A 23,384-nucleotide genomic window follows, 5' to 3' on the forward strand; every position below is an offset into this window, starting at 1 on the left:
AAAATAAATGGGGTGCTTAACTCGCTCAACCACTTCAGTCTACATCATTAGTTCAGACGTCAACGCAGTTCTCAAGCAACATCTTACATTTAGACGGAGAAAGCACATCCCAAACATGCTTGGTTTTCCGCTCGTGGTGATTAGATGACACTGTATTCCCTCAGAGAACTTTGTCATCTGAGTATTGGGAGTAGATAGGTGGACCTCCTGGTAGGTCCTGAAAAGTCATAAATGACAGCGTTAACTATAAAAGAATGTCCATGAAAAAATCGAATAAGAACGAGAAAAAGGGATAATGCAGCTATCATTATTGCTTCAGGAAAGCAAATATCGTTAATGCCCTTCTCATTTTATTTTCCTCTATGTGAATACAAGCCAAGAGGACTTGCAATAACTGTGGGTATGACTGTGCTTTCTGTTTGTCCTCTTAATGACATAATGGAACACATAGTTGCTTCTATCCTATGGGGTTGGGAGTGATAATAACCATTCTATGACATATTTTCTGAAGAGATGTAGTTTCCTGTCACCATCCACAGTTCTCTGAGGGTGTCACATGCTTCTATTATTTCACGCTTTATTGATTGTTCAGAAGTCAAACCAAAAAAAGTATACACAATTAAACTAACGTTGTACAGTTCCAGGCGTGGTCATTTTGTTAAGAGCGTTCTGCAGTTCTGTGGGGCATGGGTTTAGCCGTATATGAGGATTGCAAGCAGTCGAGTTGTTAATTTTAATGCGTGGAAATCAATAATTTGTATCACATTTTTCTAAACTCATTCAAGGAAGCATAATTTTCAAAAATATTAGTGTATACTCATTTTTAGCTAAAGCATGGGACTATTTTGGTAGTGTAAGCCTTTTGTACCCAGGTTGATTCAGAATTCTTAGTGTCAAATAAGTACTGGGATGCCTACAACTAATGCTAGGACAACATAAGAGGAACAACACTAAAGGAACTATCTATTTGTAAATTACAGGCTTTTTTATGATCTTATAAAGTTGTTTATTTGAAGAAGGAGGGATAAGTTTACGTAACTAGGAAACATATTCCTAATCCCAGCTGTGAAAGAATTCTTCCTTTTCTTGAATTTCAGGGCTAACGTAACCTAGCTACGATCTTTCCTTCCTTTTCTTGTTTAATTCAACGATTAAAACCCAATGGACATTCAGAACCTGATTCTTCTTGAGTTAACGGGTGGAAGTTATTTTAAATCAGATAAATTGGCTGAGAAGCTTGGAGTCGATCATCAAGTAGTTGTTGGAGGAATAAAAAGTTTGGAAAACTATAGTGGGGTGCGTTCTTGAAAACGCTTATATATTTCGCTGTCTGTAGATAATAGATTGTAAAGATGTGGTCGAGGTTATTTTACAGTTAACAGATGAAGGTGATGAGATTCTAAACAGTGGTAGTCATGAATACAGAGTATACTGTGCTATTCCAGAATCAGGGATACCACAAAGTGATATTTTGGTTTGTTACTGATCTCAAATTTACAATTTGATAGAAAATGTTTCCAGGTGCTAAAATAGGTATTAGCAAAGCCCTTTCGTCGAAGTGGGTATCACTAGTTAAGAATGAAGCTGGTGTACCTTATTTGTATCGTTTGGTAATTGTGTAATTAATCAAAAATATCATATTAGATTCCAGAAGTCAAGGATGATGTACAACATTTATTGTTAGATGTAAAAGAGTCTAAACGTCCTCTATCAGATAACGAGAAGTCCCAATTGAAAAAACGAAAACTAGTTACCGAATCGTATGCTAATCTTATTTTTCATCACAATCGTAATTTTATAGAAAGCGCACATCCTACTTGGTACGAAAAGGCCCATCATTTTCAACAAATATAAGATCTGAAGAAACAGATTTATCATCTGAGTTGCTTTCCAGGTGAGAAATCGTAAAATTACAGTGTTTTTGCCTCTGTATTTTGTCAGATGTGGATCTTCCCAAGCCATATTATAATGACCTGGCACACTTGTGATTTCATACCTAACGGGATTTCACAAATACAAAATAAGATACTCACTTCTTGAAACCCAAATCAATCTAATTCATTTTTTGTATTGGTTGTTTGAATCTTCCCATTAATGTTTAGGACTGAAATAGACCAGTCTCTTATTGACACATGTTCATTCTTTGTGGATTACCTTAAATCGGGAGCATTATAAACAAAAGTTAAGGGTTATCCAGACTCAGTGGATAAGTGGATAACGCGATGGCGTTTGAAGCGAACGGTTCTCTGTTCGAGTCTTGAAGTAAGCATCAACTCAGAGATGCAAGTACATCTAGATGCCGAGTCTCAAATAGGACGGAATGCGCATCCTGAATTTCACTGCTAGCCACCATCCATTTTTGCCAAATCAATTTTTTATGCCACTCGCAAATATGATACTAAAAGGTGTAAAAGTGCACTTTGAACACAGTCACAGTTCGACAGATTTTTCTTATTATTCGTAATTAAGTAAGCTTTGTCAATGATCTCAACAATGTATATTAAGAAGTATACTATGTATATATTTCTATCCTGTTCGAGCAAACAATTATCTCATCTAGTTAATTACTCTGAAGACAAGTTTGTTAGTTATCCTTATTCATTTACTTATAACACGTAAAGAAACTTCGGTACGACGAGTCATCAAGGTAATTATTTATTTAGTACACACAAATCTGGTACAACTGTGCAACAGGATAGAATGCGCTACACAAAATACGGAGATGACATTATGAAGAAAACAATTGAGTAAAATCGAAGAGAAAAGGTAAATACAAATAGTATATAATGAAAAGTACAGTTGAGTTCATAAGACAACTGAGAGAAGCTTTTTCTGTCACGAGAGATTCAAAGAAAGATACAACAAGATTGTCATTAGATTCTATTCTAAGCCATATCTGATAACGTCTCAGGCCGTCGAGTTGTACCATCTCCAAATACTGTGGTACAACCAAGGACAGGAAATGTCTGTCCTCCATCGAAACGCTTCTATACTACCACCTCTCTTTGAATGACGTTCTGAAAACAGCCTTAAAGAAACTACGTAGTAATAGTGTGGATCCGTTTCCTAGAGAAAGACTTCTTGAGTATGCGGATGATATTGTTATATTGTGCAATAATACACAAGCTATGTAAATCGCACTTTATTGGCAAACGTTCAGTGTCTTTTAGAAATATATTACATTCTGAAAGTATGAAATACACACCAGTTAGATGTGGTTCATGCAACCTGTATCTCAGCCCACGAGTTTTATGACTACTATCGGAGAATATACTGATGCTCTACTTTGTTTCCCTGCATACTATATTCGGAACAACTTGGTTACATTTACACCGTCACTCATATGTATGTTTTTATTCCTATTTTGTTTACACTTCAATTCACTCAACGGCCCATTTATATTAAAAGTTCTATCCCTTCCGAACGGTCTCAAGAAAAAACTCGACAAATATCGTAGTACTAACAGGAGTCTTGGATCCTCAGGTCGGGTGTTTTGGCTTAGGGATGTTTTGCTTGGGTTCTAGTAGAGCTTGATGGTCACAATTCAGATGAAAATACTACTTTCTGTAGCTCTATGCAAACTACAGTCTGTTATTAGTTTTGGGCAACACTATCTAGGATTCTCAACATCATCAGTGGTGTTGAAATATATTTAATCTCTCACTAAAACATTTGATGGCCACAGGAATCAGTAGTGTATGTTAATTTAGTCGTCCTTGCAATATTTAGTTTAGCCCTGCTCCTAGTAGCATTGTATAGTTCTGCAGATGGTGTCTCACTTAGTATAATACAATCTAATCATATGGTCAGTAGCCTGGGCACTCAAATCGGCTAACTTCAAAATCACCATCTTAGTGGTCCTACAATTTTCAATGAAAATTCCAAAGACATCTATAGTCGAGTACTCGTAACTCACACATTTATGGGTTTTCAGCGGTTAGATTTAGCTGATGTAAAGTTTGACAGCAGATTTCTGCACAGCATATTCACTGTTTGGCAGTTTGATGATGAAAAGAAAGGATCGGACAACTTTGAGCACTGTAATCAGGTGCGTATTATTATTATATTTATTTATTTGAACACATAAATATTGGTACAAGAGAGCGCCAATATATATGCGCCACACAAAACAATGAAAATTCGAAGAGAAATAGAAAAAAAAAAACTAGGGAACGCAAAAGAAAAAGAGAACAATGACGAAGAGATTGGAGTAAGGTAGTGTGGTAGTAACGACGGAACGAAAAGGTACAATCAGAAGAAATCTTTCAGGTAAAGGAGACACAACCACTTTTTAGAAAGAAAGTAAAAGAAGGTTACAGCAGGATCGCCACTGGCTTCTATTCTGAGCCATATCTGATAACGTCTCTAGCCACTGTGTAGCACCATCTCTCGGACCCCAACCAGGGAGTCGTGAAGGACCAACACAAGCCAGTCCTTTGCAGCTTTCTTTCATGCCACGACACCATGTCATGCACTGACCACCTCTCCGCCTCTTCCAACCAGTCCCAGAGTCGGCAAATAATGCACGACGTGGAATTCTCTGGGACGACATTCGGAGAACATGTCCAAGCCACCGAAGTCGGTGTTTCAAGATGGTGACACCAATTGAGTTATCATCTCTGTGCCCGAACACACGATGCCGAACCTCTGCATTACTGACATGGTGTTGCCACTGAATGTCAGCAATCCTTCGGAGACAGCGATGATCGAACACAGAGAGTCGTCTAACGTCCTCAACTCGGAGAGGCCAGGTCCGGCGCTTTAACCGGATTCCAAATCAATGGTGCACATGGGCTCCAGTATCCTGCGGGAACGAATGGCGTATGAACCAATCGTTGGTCACCGGCTACCATGGGACTGCATCTCCTTACGATGCTCCACTGCCTTGTGGGTTAGACCTTTAGGTCAAAGGCTCGGGGAGTGGCCCCCTAAGATAACCACCTGCTTCGGTTTGGGCACCCGGGCAGTATCACAGCCCACACACAAATTGATGAACTCTAATCAGGTGCGTATAGTAATATTGTCTCAAGAATTCTTTGGTGTCTTTCGTAAGTAGTAGTTATCAGCGTTATGTTCACTTGGTTTTACCGTATTATTAGACTTTGTGGAACTTTTGGTTTCTATTATGCTCTAATTAAATAGCTGTGCCAAATCACACTAAAATTAATACGGTTGGTTAAAATTATCAACCTCCGTAGTAGTTTGATGTACTTGGCTAACTTAAGAAACTATATGTGTTCTTAAAGTCAATTAGTTTTCATCCTGCTTCTTCAGTCGCAATCGGTTAAGGTAAATACTATTAGCAGTGAAATTAGATCCATTCGTCCAAAAGGATACTGTCATTTATTGCTAGCATCATATAAATAACTGGTTTGATGTACATGTTGCTCTTAACTTTTCGAAAAATGTAATTATAAAGATTCAATTAACTCACCTGAGGAATATTCAGTTCAAGTCCCACTACACATAATTTAATCTGTAGCTCTGAAATAAGTGTGTCTGAAATCCCAGTACAAATAACTACTGTCACAAAGTGTTATTAACTTTACCATTGTTATTACCACTCCTATTCAAATTAATGTTCTGTTTTTATGTGGTTTGTGCATATATTTTCGGTAGTGGAGAGTGGCAAACAGCTCAATTTAAGGCTTATAACTTTTACTCTCTTGGTGCCGCTTTACCATCTGGACATCTTCATCCTCTTCTGCGTGTACGCTCAGAATTCTGTAGGATACTTTGTGATATGGGGTATGTTGCTCTTTTTTTTGTTTTATCGTGATATTTTTTTCATGAGTTTAAGTCATACCTCTCAAATATGTGTGCTTGGTGTTCGTTTGACATCTGTTCATTACTTCTTGTTTAGTGAACATTTGATTAAGGAATTACTGTTGATTGTCAACTGTTAAATCTAAAAAAGATAAGGAGTATTTTAGTGAATAATTGTCTCTAATATCTTCAGGCCATAAATAATGTTACATTAAACGGTATATTAAACCATGCATATACAAGTCATGGTTGAGTAAGTTGATGTGTTCAGTCAGTTTATCAATCACAACATATAGCCTGGTACGTATGTACATCGATTGGAGTTGCCGTACCCCTTAGCACAGAAAGATCAAATCGTCAGGTCAAATCCCAGAATCGTAGAGGTAGTAACAGTATCAGTGGTAATTAAAAAGATTAAGCATTAACGACGCGATTTAAAAAGAAAATATAAACTAGTGGAATAAAAACACGAAAATGTTTATGACGAATCTAGAAGTTCAGAACTTAGGGACAGACAACGAATGGATGCACCTGCGTCATTGCAGACGATTTTGGACCATAACATTCAAAGTCTGCAACCACTGGTTACAATAGTCACGCATACCCAAACCAGGTAGCCTATATTTATTACCATTGCTAAGTTTAATTACCAGTGACTTCATGGACTGATTCCATGTTTTGGTTTGGCCCCTATAGTTTTTTTCCAGCCTATTCCTGCACCAGGAAACATCACTCGTCGAGGTAGGTAGTGGTTTGGCATATGTGACAAATGTCGCAACCACCTCAATTGATCAAGATTTATTATCTCGTCCATCGATTTGACATCCTTACCTATTACCCTATTCCTAATCCAGGCATTACTTACTCTGGTCCCAAAATACACGGGCTATGCTTCGTGGACACCTATGATCGAATACCAGTAACCCACTAATATCTTCTACTCTTAATGATCATTCTTCGTATCCATGAAGAAGTACAGAGCGAGCTGCTGCATGGTAAACTCGCCGTTTGGTTGGCAGACGGATATCTCACCTACGGTAAAAGTGACACGAGTTATCGAAAGCCGATCGAGTCTTCTGAATTTTGCCTGGATTTTGTGAGACACCAGACCATCAGTACTGATGAGAATCTCAAGATAAATGGAGCGGTTGATGAGTTCAACTACTTCACTCCCTATCATTAAAGTTAGTGCTGTTAGTTGGAAATGGTGCATTACACGTTGATCGTTTTCTAAATACACTAACAAAACACGTCATTATACCCTTTTTGTATTACTTCTTAACTTTACTGAAGACCTTTTCACACACTTAAATTTAGTGAGTCCTTATCAGTAAATCAGATTGGTATCCAAAAAGTTAATACAAATTAGAATGATTGTTATCCCGTTAATAATAATACTAACAATATTTTTATTGCTATTATCATTATTATTCGTAGTAAAATTATTGTCGGAAATACGTCTAGAAATATTTTGTTACTAGGTTTCTCCTCACGTATCAAACGTACTGATGGCAATGCATTATTAAATGAGATTCGAAGTTTTCGTTGACAAACTATTTTGTTGCATACATTTAGTGTGTCATATGCATAATAATGATAGTTTTAAATATTATTCTAAGTTTTGTAAAACGGTTCGTTCCCCAGTTTTGTTAGAAAAATATCCGTAAATATCGAACCTGCGGGAGATTCTATTCCTAATCTATCTGTCTAACTGTAAAGTTTATTGTTATATGTGGATTGGATATTCATTGTGCATTTGATTAGAAGCCCGCTCATGTTACCTTCCGGTATCAATATAACTATTTCTTCTCTGTTAGTTATTCGCTTATGTGGTCGATGGTTTCATTCAGTGTAATATTTGTAATTCAGCATGTGTTGGGAGACAACAGTTTTATTTATTAAATCTGCATTTTCAACAAATACAATGCTGCGTTTGATTATATCTCGGTGTAATTACTCTCATAATTTCACCAATCATTTTGTTGTTGAATGGTACAGTGTTTGCGATGTTAAGAATCTGGTAAGCAAGGACACCTTGGCTTATGAATTGGGTCAGCCACTTATATATATATATCAGCCCATGAAGTGATTGACTGTTTGAGCCGTGTTGGTATGTGCGGACTACTAGATTAGGGTCTACATGATTATCTTATCTAATTGCTAGAGATGTTGGACGAGATGTCTCGGAAGCGATCGAAATAGTGCAAATACACTTACTCTTCGTTTCTCCCTAGATCCTAAGGTCGAAAAATATTTTGTGTTTTTTTACTCCACGAATTCCTCCCGAATCACATTGTCAATACATAGTCTTTTCTATGCCTCCAAATGCCCTGGTACGGCCGTGAGTGTGAAGAGTTCGCTCTCCTCGAAATTCTCTCATTTGACCACTTCCTTCTCGCAGTGGGGGTATTGTTTACGAAATTGGAAGGACGAAAAGAGAATGTCCGGCACTTAAACCGGGTTGGTGGGCACGGAGATTCACCTAGGTGGGTTGGAAAACTCGGATTCCAAACCAGTGATGCGCATTGGCTTTAGGATCCCCAGGGAACAAGTGAAGTGGCAACCTATTCTTGGTCATCGGCCACCATAGAACCCGGTCTCCTGACGTTGCTCGACTGCATCGTGGATTAGATCTCTAAACCAAAGTCTCGAAGAGTGGATCTCTAAGGAAATCACCTGTTTCGGTTTGGACACCCGGAAAGTATTCCAGCCCACACAAAAGTTGAATGATAACTAATTTGTGTGGCGCATATCTATTTCGACCCCCTATGTACCGATGTTTATGTGTTCAAATAATTGTAATAGATAATCTTTTCCTACTATCACTAGTACTCTCACTAGTTTTAGTGCCCTTATACTTATGTCGATGATTTCGTCTTCTTGTGCTTGCTATGTTGTGACAACTGAAAGGGACTCATATATGGTAGTGTCTTAATAGAGAATGTTTTAACTGAAGGTTATTAATTTAGTACTCTAATCGTATTTATTTTTCTATTGTCACGATTGTATGATTATAGGAATTTTTGTTTGACTTCCTTTGGGTATATTTCAATATGCTGTATCTACATTCTAAGTTTCAGCGTGTCACTCCCGTTGTCCTAGGCATTGAAGAACGTATTTAACAAAATGAGTGTGATTTTACCGTTGATTTGATAAAATTAACATGCTTTAAAATACCGAAATCCTCAGTAGGAAATGCAAATGTCTTCCTATATGTCAACTATTCCAACATCATTTTGTGTCGTGTGAAATAGAATTTCAATTTGCTAGTATAGTTAATAAGACCACCGAAAATTCATCAATGTGCAGTCCAGTCCAATGTGTTCTGGAACTTTTTCTCGGTTTTACATTATAACTTAACCAATGATATGAAACGTTATATTCCATTATAATGCAGCTGTTTGTTTTTTGTGGTTGTCCGCAAATGATTGATCTCAATAGAATAAAAAACAATCTGTCTTCGGTATATATGTTGCATTTAAGGGTAGTTTTGTAACTGAGTCTTAGTGTTGTGCATACTTGATTTTCAACTACCAATTTGTAAGTAGTAATATGTCGCGATTATCTCGCACGATATGTGGTGAGTTGTGAACTAGTTAATCATTATTAAATATTATTTTAAAATTATCAACTACTTCTGGGTTAATTTCATTGGGTTCATTTTTCTGAAAGCTTACTTGTCTTAAGTACGTAGTTGTAGTGCTAATAAATCGCGTTGGGAAGTATGGATGCACACACATCAACTTGTAAATCACCCTTTGTACTAATGTCCAAGGTACTGACTAGTCAGTTGTAAGAAGTATGGTGAATGCGAGTGGTGGTTGAAAAGCTCTGATCGAACATTTGAAAGGGAATCGCCTAACCTACAACTCCATTCGGTCGGACCTTATAAATCCTTTAACTAGAAGTATCATTGATCGCCAGCGCAGACTATTAGCAGATATTTATGGAGTATTCATGTTCAGTGTTTCGAAGTTAGGTAGGTCTAGCATGTAGTGTTCAAGTCACTCTAATCTGACTAGAAAGGATCGTAGAGACTAGACGTCATTTACTACTCATTTTTTCAAGTTGTAGTTCTCTCAAAACAAATAAAACAATATCAGTGAAGAATGAGATCTCATAGTCCTATGCTACGGTAGGCCACGTTTGTGCAAATCAAGTATTCCGTTAAGACTAATTAAAATAAATGTATATTTTCCATGTTGATATGTGGTTGAAAGGTCATTTTCCACTATTTACTTCATAGTCATCATGAGTTGCCTTTTTAATGAAAAAGCATTCTCAAAAGCCCTCATAAGTTTTGAAAACTTTACAACGGTACCTTAGTTTTTGAGAGACCTGATTTTCCATTTCTGTTCATCACATTCATTCCGCATCCTAAACATTTCAGGTTTTCAGAAATGCCTACGAACAATTATGTTGAGTGCAGTTTTTGGAATTTCGATAGTCTTTTTCAACCACAACAACATCCTGCTCGAGATTCTCATGATACATTTTTCCTTTCAGGTAAGTTATTAGCCTGCTATGGGCTTTTTGCGTCGAATTATTTAGTCTTTTTGTGTCTATGTGAATATCTTCTGTAGGATGGTTGGTTTGTTTGTTCGTTGGGCAGTACTGTTTTTATATTCTAATTATTGACAGAAGTCCATTGTCAAAGTGAATACAGTTAGTGCTAGTCATCTTCCAACAATATCGAGTTAGGCAAAATGTTTGTCGGTCTATCTGACCACAGTTTACATAATCACAGAGGATAAAGAGAAAATGTGCCGAAGTAACAATTCGAATGATGGTGGCAGAGATACAGAAAAGTTATAGATCAAAAGGAACAAGTGAAATTGGGACATGGAACTTACAATATGGTAATAACAATAATGATAATTTGGCGAGCGATACTACCACTGGAAATGTTAACATATGTCATCTAAGTTTCTTAAACCGTAAATTCACAGTTATTTCAACCTGCAAAGCGATGTTAATGCTTTGAGTTGTTTTGTGTGAGAGTTTTTGTTCGGTGTAATTAGTGACCAAATTTTACATTTTGTATAGAGCTTTTTGTTACATGCCTGTTACATGCTACTTATCTAATTAGAGGGTTCTTCGCATTGAGCACCCGGTTTCACGTGAATATTTCATATGAATCTGTTACTTCCTATGATTGTTGCTTTTGGAACTTGTACTTAGTATATTTGTCATTCAAAACATTAAGTTGTTTGTCAACTGGATGTTCTTTGCAATAATGACTAATACAGTAGTAATTCATCGTCTCTATCTCACAACTCGTGAAAATTGCAATTTCCATTGTAAGGATAATTGAAATGTATCTGTACGCAAGTTTTAACGACACACTCATCCTTCCTTGTTCTGATTTAAAGGGACTTCAAGTGTGTGAACTCATTACCTGACAGTTTCTAAATTGTCGGAAGCCTCATGAGATATAATTGCATCATATTCATCTTGGGCATCTACTTGACAAAGATATTTAGCTTAGTAGACAGTTCCCCCATTTATTTGTTCACTCAGTTATGTAATGTGTTTGATGTTATGTATTAATCTGTTAATTTTACTGACCAACATCATTAAAAGTTTGATCTAAAATGGACGATATTTTTCGAAAGACGATGATTGACCAACTGGTATGCCAGTGTTTCGAGGAATATCACTAACAAGTTAAGTATGTGCTCATATGTAACCGATTGACTAGAGTATAATTGTTGTTGTTTATTGTCAACAGTGACTGATACTTTGGGATTAGAACTAATCACACCAGTTGGAATGGAATATGAAACTTAATTTGAGATGCTGTTACGGTTGGTCTTTGTTTATATTTCTTTTTCTACGACAGTTCAATGGATTACTTGTTTGGTTTTAGTTTGCTGGTGTTCTCGCCGTACTTGTAACCGACTGATTACTAATTAAAGCTCCAAACTAATGTCATTTATGTTTTATAATGACTAGCATACTATATGGAAAATGCGATTATTTAAAATTTGTGTTGTTGTATTGTAAATTCTGAAATCGATTGCGACTTGATTATAGCTTCACTTCTATTGTCTTCATGCGCCATTATTAATATATTTTCATCTGTAGATCCTGAGATTTCGGATATCAACAATACAGTTGAATCTTGTTACATTGATAAAGTTTGTACTGTGCATAGTCAAGGTGCTTTTGGTAGTCGAGGCTATCAGTCACCGTGGCTAATAGAGGAAGCGGAGAAAAATTTGTTGCGTACACATACAACAGCAGTGAGCGCCCGAATGCTTCATGCGTTATCTAAAAAGGTAGGTGAGATCTTTCTACAGTGAGAATAATTAAGCTTATTTTCTGAAGAATGACGACAGATTCTGTTCAAATATTAAGCATCTGATGTTGTTGTTTTGGCGATTTACTAATGGTTGAATATCACATTACATGGTTTAACATGAACAAAACTACTGTTGCTCAGAATATTCCCTGTCAATCAGGCTAATGGGATCTTGTGGAGTGTTTATACTTTTGATTTAATAAGAAGGATCACGTTGGATGAGTTCCAAAATACTGATTACTATAAAGAATTACCTGACCTCAGTTGGCCTGATATATTCATATGGCGAATCACTGGCGAAGAGATTTAATACCTCACCAGTGAATATGAAATAATTGGTATTTCGTTGGCTATAGGTATCGTTGGTGACCTAGGAACTAAGAATAATAATTGTCATATCAAAGCAAGGGTATGTCGATCGCCAACGTATATGATCTATGTCGAGTGATCAGAGGCCTATTCGAGTTAGACGGGAATGGAGTGACGAACCAGCTAACGTCGAAATCACACCTCGTGGTCAGCACCTTACGTGGACTGCCCCATTGACATATCAATGTACCATAGATGCTTTGAAGACTGTACAACACAGAGGACGTTATTACAGAAATATATTAGTTAAAGTAGATACAAGAGAAAGTAAGACCACTGCCACATCGGCCAGTCCATGGCGTACGATTAACTGATGCGTGTTGGTTGTCCTTGACCTTGACGAGGATCGATGATTTGTTTGATATTCAGTTACCGAACTGCCGGATGATTTGGCTAGGGCTCAGTGGAATTTCACTGACCCTACAGGTAATTCATTGTGTCAACAGTGTTGAATTGAAGGAGCAAGTATTGTCGCGTTGAATTGAAAAGGTGATAAAACAAAAGTTAGGTTGCAATAGTATTAGTACGCTTAAATATAAAAATATTCAACTTCTCTAAGAGTACGAAAGAGGTAATGTAGAATTTTTAGGAGGAACCTGTCTGTACAACCTAGATATCGTATTGGAATGATGAACCGATCTAAGTTAGACCACCGTTGGAAAACTGGAATTACGATGTCCGTTCAACCCTAGTATGAGACTCTTCAGGAGCGTGCAGCCACGATCCCACATACGGGAAAGTGACCTGGGACCTTCCGTTGGTTCGCAAGTTCAATGGATTTCAAAAGTCTCGTCTACCCCATACTGAAAATTATAATGTGGTTACTGGTGACTAGCTTTGAAAAAAACATTTCAGAGTTCTGGTGAAAAGCCGTGCCCAGTGTAGCCAAACTATGTCGAGTGTGAGGGAGTTGCCGACCGAAGACAATAGAAGATGGTCACATAATATTGTGGATTGATTGAAGTTAGACATTAACGTCATTAGATGCCGACTCAGTGGTCTAGTGGATAAGCGCTTGCGCGTGAGACCAAAGTTCTTGGACTCGATTCTTGCGTGCGTTCCATACTAAGACGAAACAATCTTCCAGTGGTAGTCTAACTGAGATCAGTTCATGATTTTAATGAAATTCAGCTGTTTCCACAACCCTGTATCGATAATCTAGATGTATTGAGAACTTGTACTCCTAAAACGAAAAATCAGTTATGTACATACATTTGAATCACTGTCTTTCTTCTGTCCGTTCATAATGAATGTATAATAGCTAATCTCATCAAGTTGATCATTTCCTTTTTTAAAACTGCTATATCATGTAAAGCTGATAACGTCTTATGAAGATCCATATTCCTCAATCTGTCTCAGCGTATTTTATTTTAAAGTTTCACAATATACTGAAGTACTTGTATTTCTTACTTCTCTTATTAGACTGTAAATTTTTGCAATTTACTGTTCATTGATGAGTTCACTTTGCGATCAGTCTGCAGTTCACTTGTAAAGTATGGTGTTAATTATTAGGGGCAATATCTACCAATGAAATTCTTCTTTACTGAGTGCGGTGTTGCCTTACAGTCAAGTGTGCCTTTTTAGTCTTTGTGATTAGTAAATTACGGTTCCATTTTTGAAAAAAAATATTCAAGTCCTCATAAATGATCATTTTAAAATCTATTTTCAGTAACAAACACGTTTTTGTTGTCTACAGTAATCTTGCATAGATAGTTGTCTGATCATGACTACTACTCATTTTAACCACAGTGTTCGAGACACTGACATATTGTTACTCTTTAGAGGGTTATTATAAAGATTTGGTCCAATTTTACAGTACATGTATGTTGAGTGGTTTATCGACGCTGAACAATTGAAACCAGTGTATTTTCCAAGTCTCGCTAAGTCTTGAAATACTGACCAACTCTTTATTAGAGAAATTGATTCTTCATGTAACATGGAAACTGTTATCCTGACAATGTGATTATTCACTCGTTAAACTTCCAACCATTAGTTTGGTATGACTACCTGATTGAATTATTGTCCCCCAGTTAATGAGCTTTTAACCTTACAACGAACCATAACGAGAAACAAACATGATATATATGGTTTATTTTACTATCGTATTGTCTCTATGTGTTATGTTTGTAGAATCCATTTACTCCAGCTAAATATTACAGTATTGATCGTGTATTTCGAAATGAAAATCTGGACGCTACTCATTTGGCAGAATTTCATCAAGTTGAAGGTCTAGTCGCTGACTTTGGTCTTAGCTTAGGCCATTTGAAAACTGTAATTCGAACATTCTTTTCAAAGTTAGGACTTACGCAACTGAGATTTAAACCAGCATATAATCCATATACTGAACCGAGTATGGAAATTTTTAGTTATCATCCTGGTAAATAATCAAAAATGCTTTTGTTCGTCATTCTTATTAATTTGCTTATTTATTTGTTCCTTTTTACATTAACCTAGGTTTCCTATTCATTGGTCTAGTGTGGCTTTTTTGGTACATTACGGATTAAGTGTTCAATGTTTGTCGGATGGGCTACAGGAAAGCCCGTAGCATTCTTGTTTTAACGGTCTCCTAATCATTAGTGTTTTTTAGAAAGTGGTTGCAACCTAAATATAACACGAATTTTTCAGGACTGTGAACATGTTTTAATGACTACTAGCAAGTCCAAAGCCTTGTTTCATATTTACGTCCAACCGGCACCCAACATTGCTACTGTATAAGCTATTATGAATAAAGTATAGTTTCGATCCATGACTCAACTTGAAAAACCACTATCCATTGTTGTGACAAACTACATTTCCTAGTTCGTTTATGGTAGATTTTTGGAGCTTTTTTCCACTAATCTGGAGATTTAGTATTCAACTAGTAAGTCACAGTTGAGAACTCCACCCCACTTTACAATAATCTACTTAGTACTACAAACCATCATAATACTTATGGTCTAACGTCTCATATACCGATATTTACATTCTACTGTTTCTCCGAATTTAAATTTCAGGTCTCAAGAAGTGGGTGGAAATAGGTAATTCTGGACTATTTCGTCCGGAAATGCTCAGACCAATGGGGTTACCTGAAGGATTGTCTGTTATAGCTTGGGGATTGTCTCTGGAACGGTGAGCTAGTTTTGAATTTGCTCTTTTTGATAACACCTATTTCCAGATCATTTTTTATTTCACTGCTGTATCGTAGGACATGACGTAATAGTAATTTTATTTACCCTGTTAGTGAAGACGTGTTACCTTTGTTTATACAAAATTTAGGGAATAATACAACACACTTGCGCTTATTGTGAGGGTAACTAATATAACCATTCTGTCCAGACGAAATGAACAACGTTCTCTCTAAAGGGTTAAAATTCACAAATAAAGATTATTCTGATAATACAGTCATACACTCAACCACCCATGACCATAGTAACGTAAAAACTTCTGTAAGGGTGAGTTAGATCGCTATAAGCAGCTAGCTTTCTACGTGCGAAATTGATCGTATTTGACAAATCTTTAAAAGCATTTTCACAGCTATCCAAATATGAATCGACGTTTCAGCTATTTGTAGCAACGTCTATCAGTCTCATTGAAGTTCTTAACGCTTTTATGGAGAAGAAAAGTACATTCGTTACTTTCGAACACTGACAGCCACCTAACTGTTGTTTAAGTAATCTATCCTATCGACAAAATGTTCTTCCCTAAGTATCGAAAAAATTCACATCACATATTTGTACTTCATATCTTGTTGATGGTAAAATGAAAGAGGAGTTCTGTGACTGACCAACCCTTTCCTACTATTTTATTGGCTTAAAACATGACTTCTTGTAATATAACCACCTTTGTCCTCCAGAAAATTAATAGTTAGTTCTAAATCCAGTTACGCTTAATATTTAATTGGGATACTTGTCTTACTTGCCAGAAATATGCTGTGATCCTAATAGGTGACCTGAATTTCAACCACTAGGCCTCAGGTCCTAGCGTTGTTTTTCTAGTGCGACGACTGCAGTAAGATCAGATCCCTTTCAACCACATTCGAAACGTGGTTTCTCGATGGGCAGATTCAATTTAGTATACGTTTGTCTGAGACACAGCTCATAACAATAACAATATTTCTTAAACATGTTCGGTGTGCACCTAGGTGTCTAGGTACAAGTATTAAGCTTAAACGGCACCTGTACCTTAAATTCAAGTATCAATGTGTCGAATTCTGATACGACTTTCAAAAATCAACAATTTGAGTAAGTTCAAATTTCTCAAAAAACTGAATAAAATTTCAACCATTATACAAGGTAGTTGTTGAGTTACATAAACATTGAAAGTATAAATAAAAAAAGATTATGAATGACATAAAAACAAATATATACTTATTATTAAAATGGCACACAAATGTGAAGTGGTATAAAATAGAATTCGCTGTGAACAAAGTAACTCAAGTTTATGAGCTCCAGTCTGTAAGATGAATGATTCATTTTCTTCATTTGTATTTTTATAGTTGATGCAATGCCTATGATATACTGCTGAATACCTAGAGTAAAGTAGGTAATTTTCTTTGATAATATGTCGAACGATTAATCTGGAGGATTTAGTTCATAATACTACGGTAAAGCAATATCAGGAAATGCATTTCCAAGTTTGTTCATTTACACCTTTTCATTCCACTCTTGTTGACACGCCTAGTTTTTATGAGGATAATAAGTATTACTTCCATATAAAATAATATAAATGAATAACTGTATAAGACAGTTTACATATGAAAGGTGGACTCACTTCACTTTCGACCGTGCCAAGGTAATTTGTGAGCGAGAATCGCACTTAAAATAACCCACCGATTATGTCAAAAATGTGAGTATATATTGTGCTGATGAGCACAACTCAAAAATAAACTATTACTTGACATTCAACCGACTGTCTCCAATTAACTGATTAATTTACTTTATATCGTCTTTACTACGTTCATTTTAGTCTTCCATTATCGTTAATTTTGTTTTGTTACAAAATATATCACATTATACCCTCACAAACCTTTTCATGTGGTTCTGTATTGTTTTTTTTACCATTCTGTTTTTGTTACTTAGTCCAACTATGATTCGATATGGTTATAAAAATATTCGTGATTTAATTGGTCCAAAAATTGATCTTAATATGATATACAAGGCACCATTGTGTCGAATGTATAAGTGTTAGCTCCTGTTCTCATACTATTTAATATCGGTAAGTTGTTTGTGGAAATGCTAATAAATGATTCAGCCACTCAAAAGATGTCATGAATAACCTTTACCGATTTATATCTAAACGTCTGCAACTCATAAACATAATTATAAGTAACTGATCACTAACTATAATAATACCACAAAATAATTGTTTTGTAATAATATTAGGTAGTTCGTTTGAAACACAACTAAACTTCACATTTTCCTTTACTTATTTCATCCAAACATCAGCAATCTGTGGAGTCAACTGAGTTAAGAGTAAAACCAGGTGTACACCGCTTACACTCGGAGGTGATTACTCCGTCTCTCTAATTAACTAAAGTAGGAAACTGTTACTCAATGAATCCCCAAACCAGGTCAGAAACTGTTCTTTATGTCCAGATTTTAAATGAACTGTAGTGATGAAGTCGATTAATGTTGCGAACTATTTTCGAGCTTATTACGTCTCTATAGAAACTTGATTTAATAATATGATAATTACTAGCTAATATTAAACAAAATTTCGATGAGCATTAATATTAACCAAGTGCACGTTCGCATCATTTTGAAGCACTTAGCGTTTCTCAAAGAGTGCACAAGTGTTTTTTGAAGACATGTAATTCGACATGTCTTATTTTATTACAGACGAATTATCAAGTCGTTCATTTCGGTAGCCAGTATTTTTATGTTCAACCTGCTTGTTGTTTCTCATCACTCCAGTGAATGTTTTGGCCATACATTAGAAGCGTACTAATAAATAATCAATAGTAACCTTAGTTCATAGAAATATCAAGACACCAGAAGTTCATAACCGGATGGCCTCTAATATCATTGATATAAGTTTTTCTCATAACTTGTCAACCTGATTTACTAGCATGAGAACAGTTTCATATTATATTAATAATTTTCTACTTCTCGTGCTAATCGCGTATTGTGGTCCGTTAATTCCCTTCATAATTTCTGCAAATATGCATCACTGTATGTTGAACATATTTTAGCTAACTTTTACCACTTCAAACCGACCCCACTAAAAACACTGATTTTATCGCATCGAGTCATGAAACTCATGTATATTTGCTTATTGACATGTTTCAACTAGTTACTTTAGTTAAAGGCACGTTTTATCGTAATTGTTAGCGGCCGGCAAACAAATATATAAATCTACAATCCAGTGATTCAGGTTTTTCTCTATTTTACCCGTAAAATCTAAGATATCTCAATTTCATGACAATTTAATCCTTAACTTCCACTAGTTTCTTATATAGAGTTGTTTTTTAGATTAATACTGACAATGATTTGTCTTGATGTTGCTTAGGTTACTGACTCAGCACAAGTTTAAACTTGCTAATATTTTGCCAGTTAATTAGTACTATTAGCTTGGACACTGTGGTCGCCAATACCAACAAGTCGTCTTTTAACTCAAAGTAATGGTGAATTCTGTCCGGGAGATTTCCTAGAATGACCAGGGAAGACTAGACTCGGTGAACAGCCACTGCATCAGCGAAACCCTTGAAATCGTAGCAAAATACATTATAAAAGTAACAGTCTAACTAGGGTAGCGTCTACAGCTGAGACGAAATTAGAAGACTTGACGTGATGAAATTTGGCGGCAAAACAAGGAAGTTTTGGAAACGTGGCATTTTCTGGTTATTTAAACCGCCTCAGCACTTTTTGCACTATGTATGAAGATTATGCGTAGTGCATAATTTTGTGAAGTTGTGACGTACTGGTATAACTGGTGGACTTCCAACTGGTGTTAAGTGTTTTAATCATGACTGGCCTACAGACACATTGCTTAACTTTATTTATTTATTCATCTTAACGCATAGATATTGGTACACGGAGGCACCAAATACATATGTACCACACAAATCTCATTTGATATATGTGGGGGATGTGATACTGCCAGGGTGCCAAAACTGGAGCAGGTGGTTTTCTTAGGGAGTCACACCCGGAGCCTTCGACCTAAAGGTCTGATCCACAAGGCAGTGGAACATCGTAAGGAGATGCAGTCCCATGGTAGCCGGTGACCAAAGATTGGTTCATACACCATTTGTTTCTTCAGGATACTGGAGCCCATATGCACCATTGGTCTGAAACCAGGGTTTCCCAACTCCCTAGGTGGACTCTCCATGTCCACCAACCCGGTTAGACCGCCGGACGTTCGCCTTTAATACTCTCAATTTCGTAAACAACACTCGTGGTGCGAGAAGACATTGAGTAAGACTTCCTTGGGAATGACTGTATGCATATGGCTTCCCCGGCAGAGGCTGTATACGCGTAGCCATGTGAGAGCATTTCGAGAGGGAGAGCGGACTCCCCACTCTCGGCCGTACTAGGGCATTTGGGGGCATTGCACAGCTTTTTTGTTACAAACTTCATCCCCTCATTTGTATTATTATCTCCAAACCTTCCATATTGATCTAAGGGGTGGTTTTCTGTACATAATAAAGATGACAACCCAAGAGTGCTTGGTCTTACATGTAGGGGATATCAGACTTACTCGTACTAGGGAACTACACTCGCCTTATACTTTGAGTCGAGGTTTCTTTTAGTAGAAACAGCCTCACTGCCTTTGGTGAGTGATCTCCATGGACAAGTAATCCGTATCCGGTATTAGCAGTATCCGACCGCTCTTTCACAAACTCACAAAGGTCCTTAAGTAAAGGTTCTCTATCCATTTTAAAAATTTGACAGGGCATTTTCACCCATTTTCTTTGTAAGTGTAGTGAGAGTTTCAAAAACATTCTTGATAGTCTTTGTGGAATACATAGTTCATCTATGTGAGTGTTCACAAATCTGCATCTCACGAGACAGTCTTCTTAAATTATATGGAACAGTCTATTTAATTGCAGGGATGTTCGGCATCTTATCAATAAATTAACGGGCTACGATGTGCTTCTGACCGAATGATTCTTTGAGAGACTCTAACGTCTTGGGACAGCCTTCTGGTTCAAGCAAGACACAATGAGCAATAGTAGCCTTGGCTTCATCATCACCATACTGAATCAAATAGTTTAACCTAGATCGGCATCCAACGTTTTCATTGAAGCAATCTTCGAAATTCTGTATGAAACTAAAATAGTCCATGGGATTACCATCAAACCTTATGATCTTTCTTTGGTAGGTCTGAAGTTTTAGATATGATTGTCTTTTCCAGTAGGGAGATTAACTCCACCTGAGGCAGTTGTAGACTCGTACGACATCACCTTGTCAGCTATAGCTTGACTATAATGTTCTCTTCCTCTTTGACGTAACCTATCCAGCTCAATTTCTTTTCTGTCTGAGCTAAGCGTACTTTAGCTAATTCTAACTCTAACGAGGAAGCCATTCGGTAGCCATCTCCTTCAAACTAGTCATCACTGAGTTTTTAGATAGTGGTGAGACAGTTCAGGAATCTGATCAGCCTTATGATTCTTCTCCGTTGACATTTAACAGCATTCAAGGTATGAATTTCTGATGAGATAATGGTCGGAGCTTTGTAGGATTTAATTAGTCTTACAAGTACTCTACCGGTACTGTAAACGTGAAACTAACGATCCAGAGTCTATGTGAAAGCTATAATCAGAACAAAGACAACTTGGCTTTAAACTTGATCTGTTCTAAACGTAAAAGTAACAATTTGATTAATACAATAATCAAAGGAATTATAGTCGTTAAGTGAAACGCTCAAAACTTTCGACGAGTATTGCGTGTCTGATCGAAACGAATAAAAAATATGAGTCGCAGTCACACAGATATGATAGAACAATGATATCCTTTAATCGGTAGGTCATATGCAACAGGAATAGTCTACAGGCACACCAGATCAGGTTGACGTGGTAGGTAGCAGCAACTTAATTGGTTCGTTATAGACATAACTAACATCATTGATCCTGTGTTGTTGAAGCATCCAAGTTTAATTTTTACGGATTCTTTTGTTACGAATAATGTAAATAAGAAATTACTTCCAGTTCACTAAAATTTACAAAGTAAACAATTTGTTTCTGTTAAGCAATAAACTATATATAGTAACTCGAGCTAACATTTTATTCCGAACACCTTGTCGCCATTCCTAAATGACTATTCCCCTTGGTTGCACTGTTACTACATCTTCCAGTTAATTGGTTAAGTTGTTCGACTCACTGAACTGTGATGTTAAATAAAATAGGTCTCACATGGATGCAACAGGTAACAATTCCATATATAAAATATCTTGTGAAAACTTTCATTTTTCACTATATTGAAAGTAAATTGGTCAGATATAAGTACTTCTATTGTTTACATCAGTTGTATTGTCTTAATTTTCCCTTATGTTTTCTCTATTTTAGAGTCTTATTCCATTGTGATTTAATTTTTGGCATCTGTTGTTTTTGCAAACTTTTGGAAGATATTTTGCATATGTCTGTAAATGTACTTTGCTGTACGTACTATTGAATATCCTTGATATGATTATAGAAAGCCGATTATTTCTAACTTGAAAGTTTGCTTGTCTGCTTTGTAATTTCAACCGTTATGATGTAACATTTGTATCTTGAGTCAATGACTTACTAGTGTAAACGGTCGATAGGTTCAGACCCAACTCCACCTTACACATTAATCTGAGCACCAAAATATTATCTTTGCAATTCTTAGTACATGAACCATGTAGATAGTTATTTTAGGCTACATGTACGTGCGTTGGCAACCTATTGATGATGTATTTGACCACTACCTAAACTCTTTTTTAAGCTCTATCATGATTATCATTATCACAAAGTATCGGTGTCTTCCAGTACTGATAAATTCTATAGGTAGTTAGATTATTAGTTGAGTTTTCTAATCACATGTCGAAACCAAGTGGGTCGTGTTAGGTTCTATCATATTTAAGAAGTCGATTGTATGCGTAAAATGTTTTGAAGGTACTTAGTCAGGAAAACTTTTGATTTTTCTGTCTTACTACATTCTATAATCTCTTACTTTTGTGTCAGTGTTAACTAACATCTGGGATATCCCACTGTATGTTCGTTCAGTCAGGCTAATTGCTTATTATAACCATGCAATAATATATCGATCGTGTTTTTGCTTTCTACTGTACTCTACTCGCCCGATAATATCCTAGTTGTTCGATACCAGATGAATTCGCGTAACCTGGTTTATAGTTTCTAGTGCAGGAAATTGCTGTAGATTGTCAGATCGTCTGAACTATAGTGTTAAAATAACAATAGAATCGGTCATGACCAACTTCGGTCCTGGAATGGGTGTGTAATCTCACAGGTTTGGGAACAACCAAGTTGTTGCGGTGAAATATGGTAGGAGTTAGATGCATCTGGATTATTGTGGCTGGTTTTTAGCTATGTCACACATAGGCTCTAACCACTAGTCATGGTTATCTCGACCCTTTTAGGTAGTGTGCGTCTACCAACAAACCAAATCAATAAAAGTTAAGTACGTCATGGACTCATGCCAAGCATGTTTATCCACCTGTTTTCCCAATTCATACCAGCAAACATTATCTGTCAATGTAGATCACTATTAGGCATGGTAAATAAGTGCTACAAGCCATCCCTGTCAATAAAAAATTCACCGAATTGGCATCATTTTCAATAACGAGGTTTTCATTTTAATATTTTTCACTTAGTTGTAAACCACGCCAGAGTAGCAGTTCAAAAACCTGCATGTTTTCGTAAATGGTGTTTCGCAGCATTAGTGTAGACACTTACTGTTATTCACGTCCAAACTTTAGATGCTGCATTGAAGTGGTGGTCGGATTTCCCTTTCACAATGCTTCAAACGTCCTATGTTGACTGGGACGC

At 36.5% G+C, this 23,384-nt stretch overlaps 1 protein-coding gene across 1 annotated transcript; it reads left to right on the forward strand.

Moving 5' to 3' along the window:
• Positions 1-626: 626 nt before the first annotated feature.
• MS3_00009281 (uncharacterized protein) lies at positions 627-23,087 on the forward strand. The gene is made up of 14 exons (XM_051217636.1): positions 627-853; positions 892-1,296; positions 1,337-1,474; positions 1,509-1,610; positions 1,645-1,760; positions 1,802-1,894; positions 5,620-5,748; positions 10,157-10,272; positions 11,854-12,047; positions 14,570-14,816; positions 15,433-15,547; positions 17,497-17,632; positions 20,466-20,733; positions 21,921-23,087. Exons 2-12 carry the CDS (start codon positions 1,162-1,164, stop codon positions 17,603-17,605), a joined length of 1,494 nt encoding a protein of 497 aa, XP_051065053.1. The 5' UTR covers positions 627-853; positions 892-1,161; the 3' UTR covers positions 17,606-17,632; positions 20,466-20,733; positions 21,921-23,087.
• Positions 23,088-23,384: the final 297 nt, after the last annotated feature.

The sequence above is a fragment of the Schistosoma haematobium genome, chromosome 5 (genome assembly GCF_000699445.3).
Source record: "Schistosoma haematobium chromosome 5, whole genome shotgun sequence".
Classification (NCBI taxonomy): domain Eukaryota; kingdom Metazoa; phylum Platyhelminthes; class Trematoda; order Strigeidida; family Schistosomatidae; genus Schistosoma; species Schistosoma haematobium.

Excerpts from the sequence above, each read along its gene's own strand:
- MS3_00009281 (XM_051217636.1), top strand. The coding sequence starts at position 1,162 with ATGGACATTCAGAACCTGATTCTTCTTGAGTTAACGGGTGGAAGTTAT. Across the intron at positions 1,611-1,644 it reads TACCTTATTTGTATCGTTTG|ATTCCAGAAGTCAAGGATGA; the intron begins GTAATTGTGTAA and ends ATATCATATTAG. Across the intron at positions 1,895-5,619 it reads TCATCTGAGTTGCTTTCCAG|TGGAGAGTGGCAAACAGCTC; the intron begins GTGAGAAATCGT and ends TATTTTCGGTAG.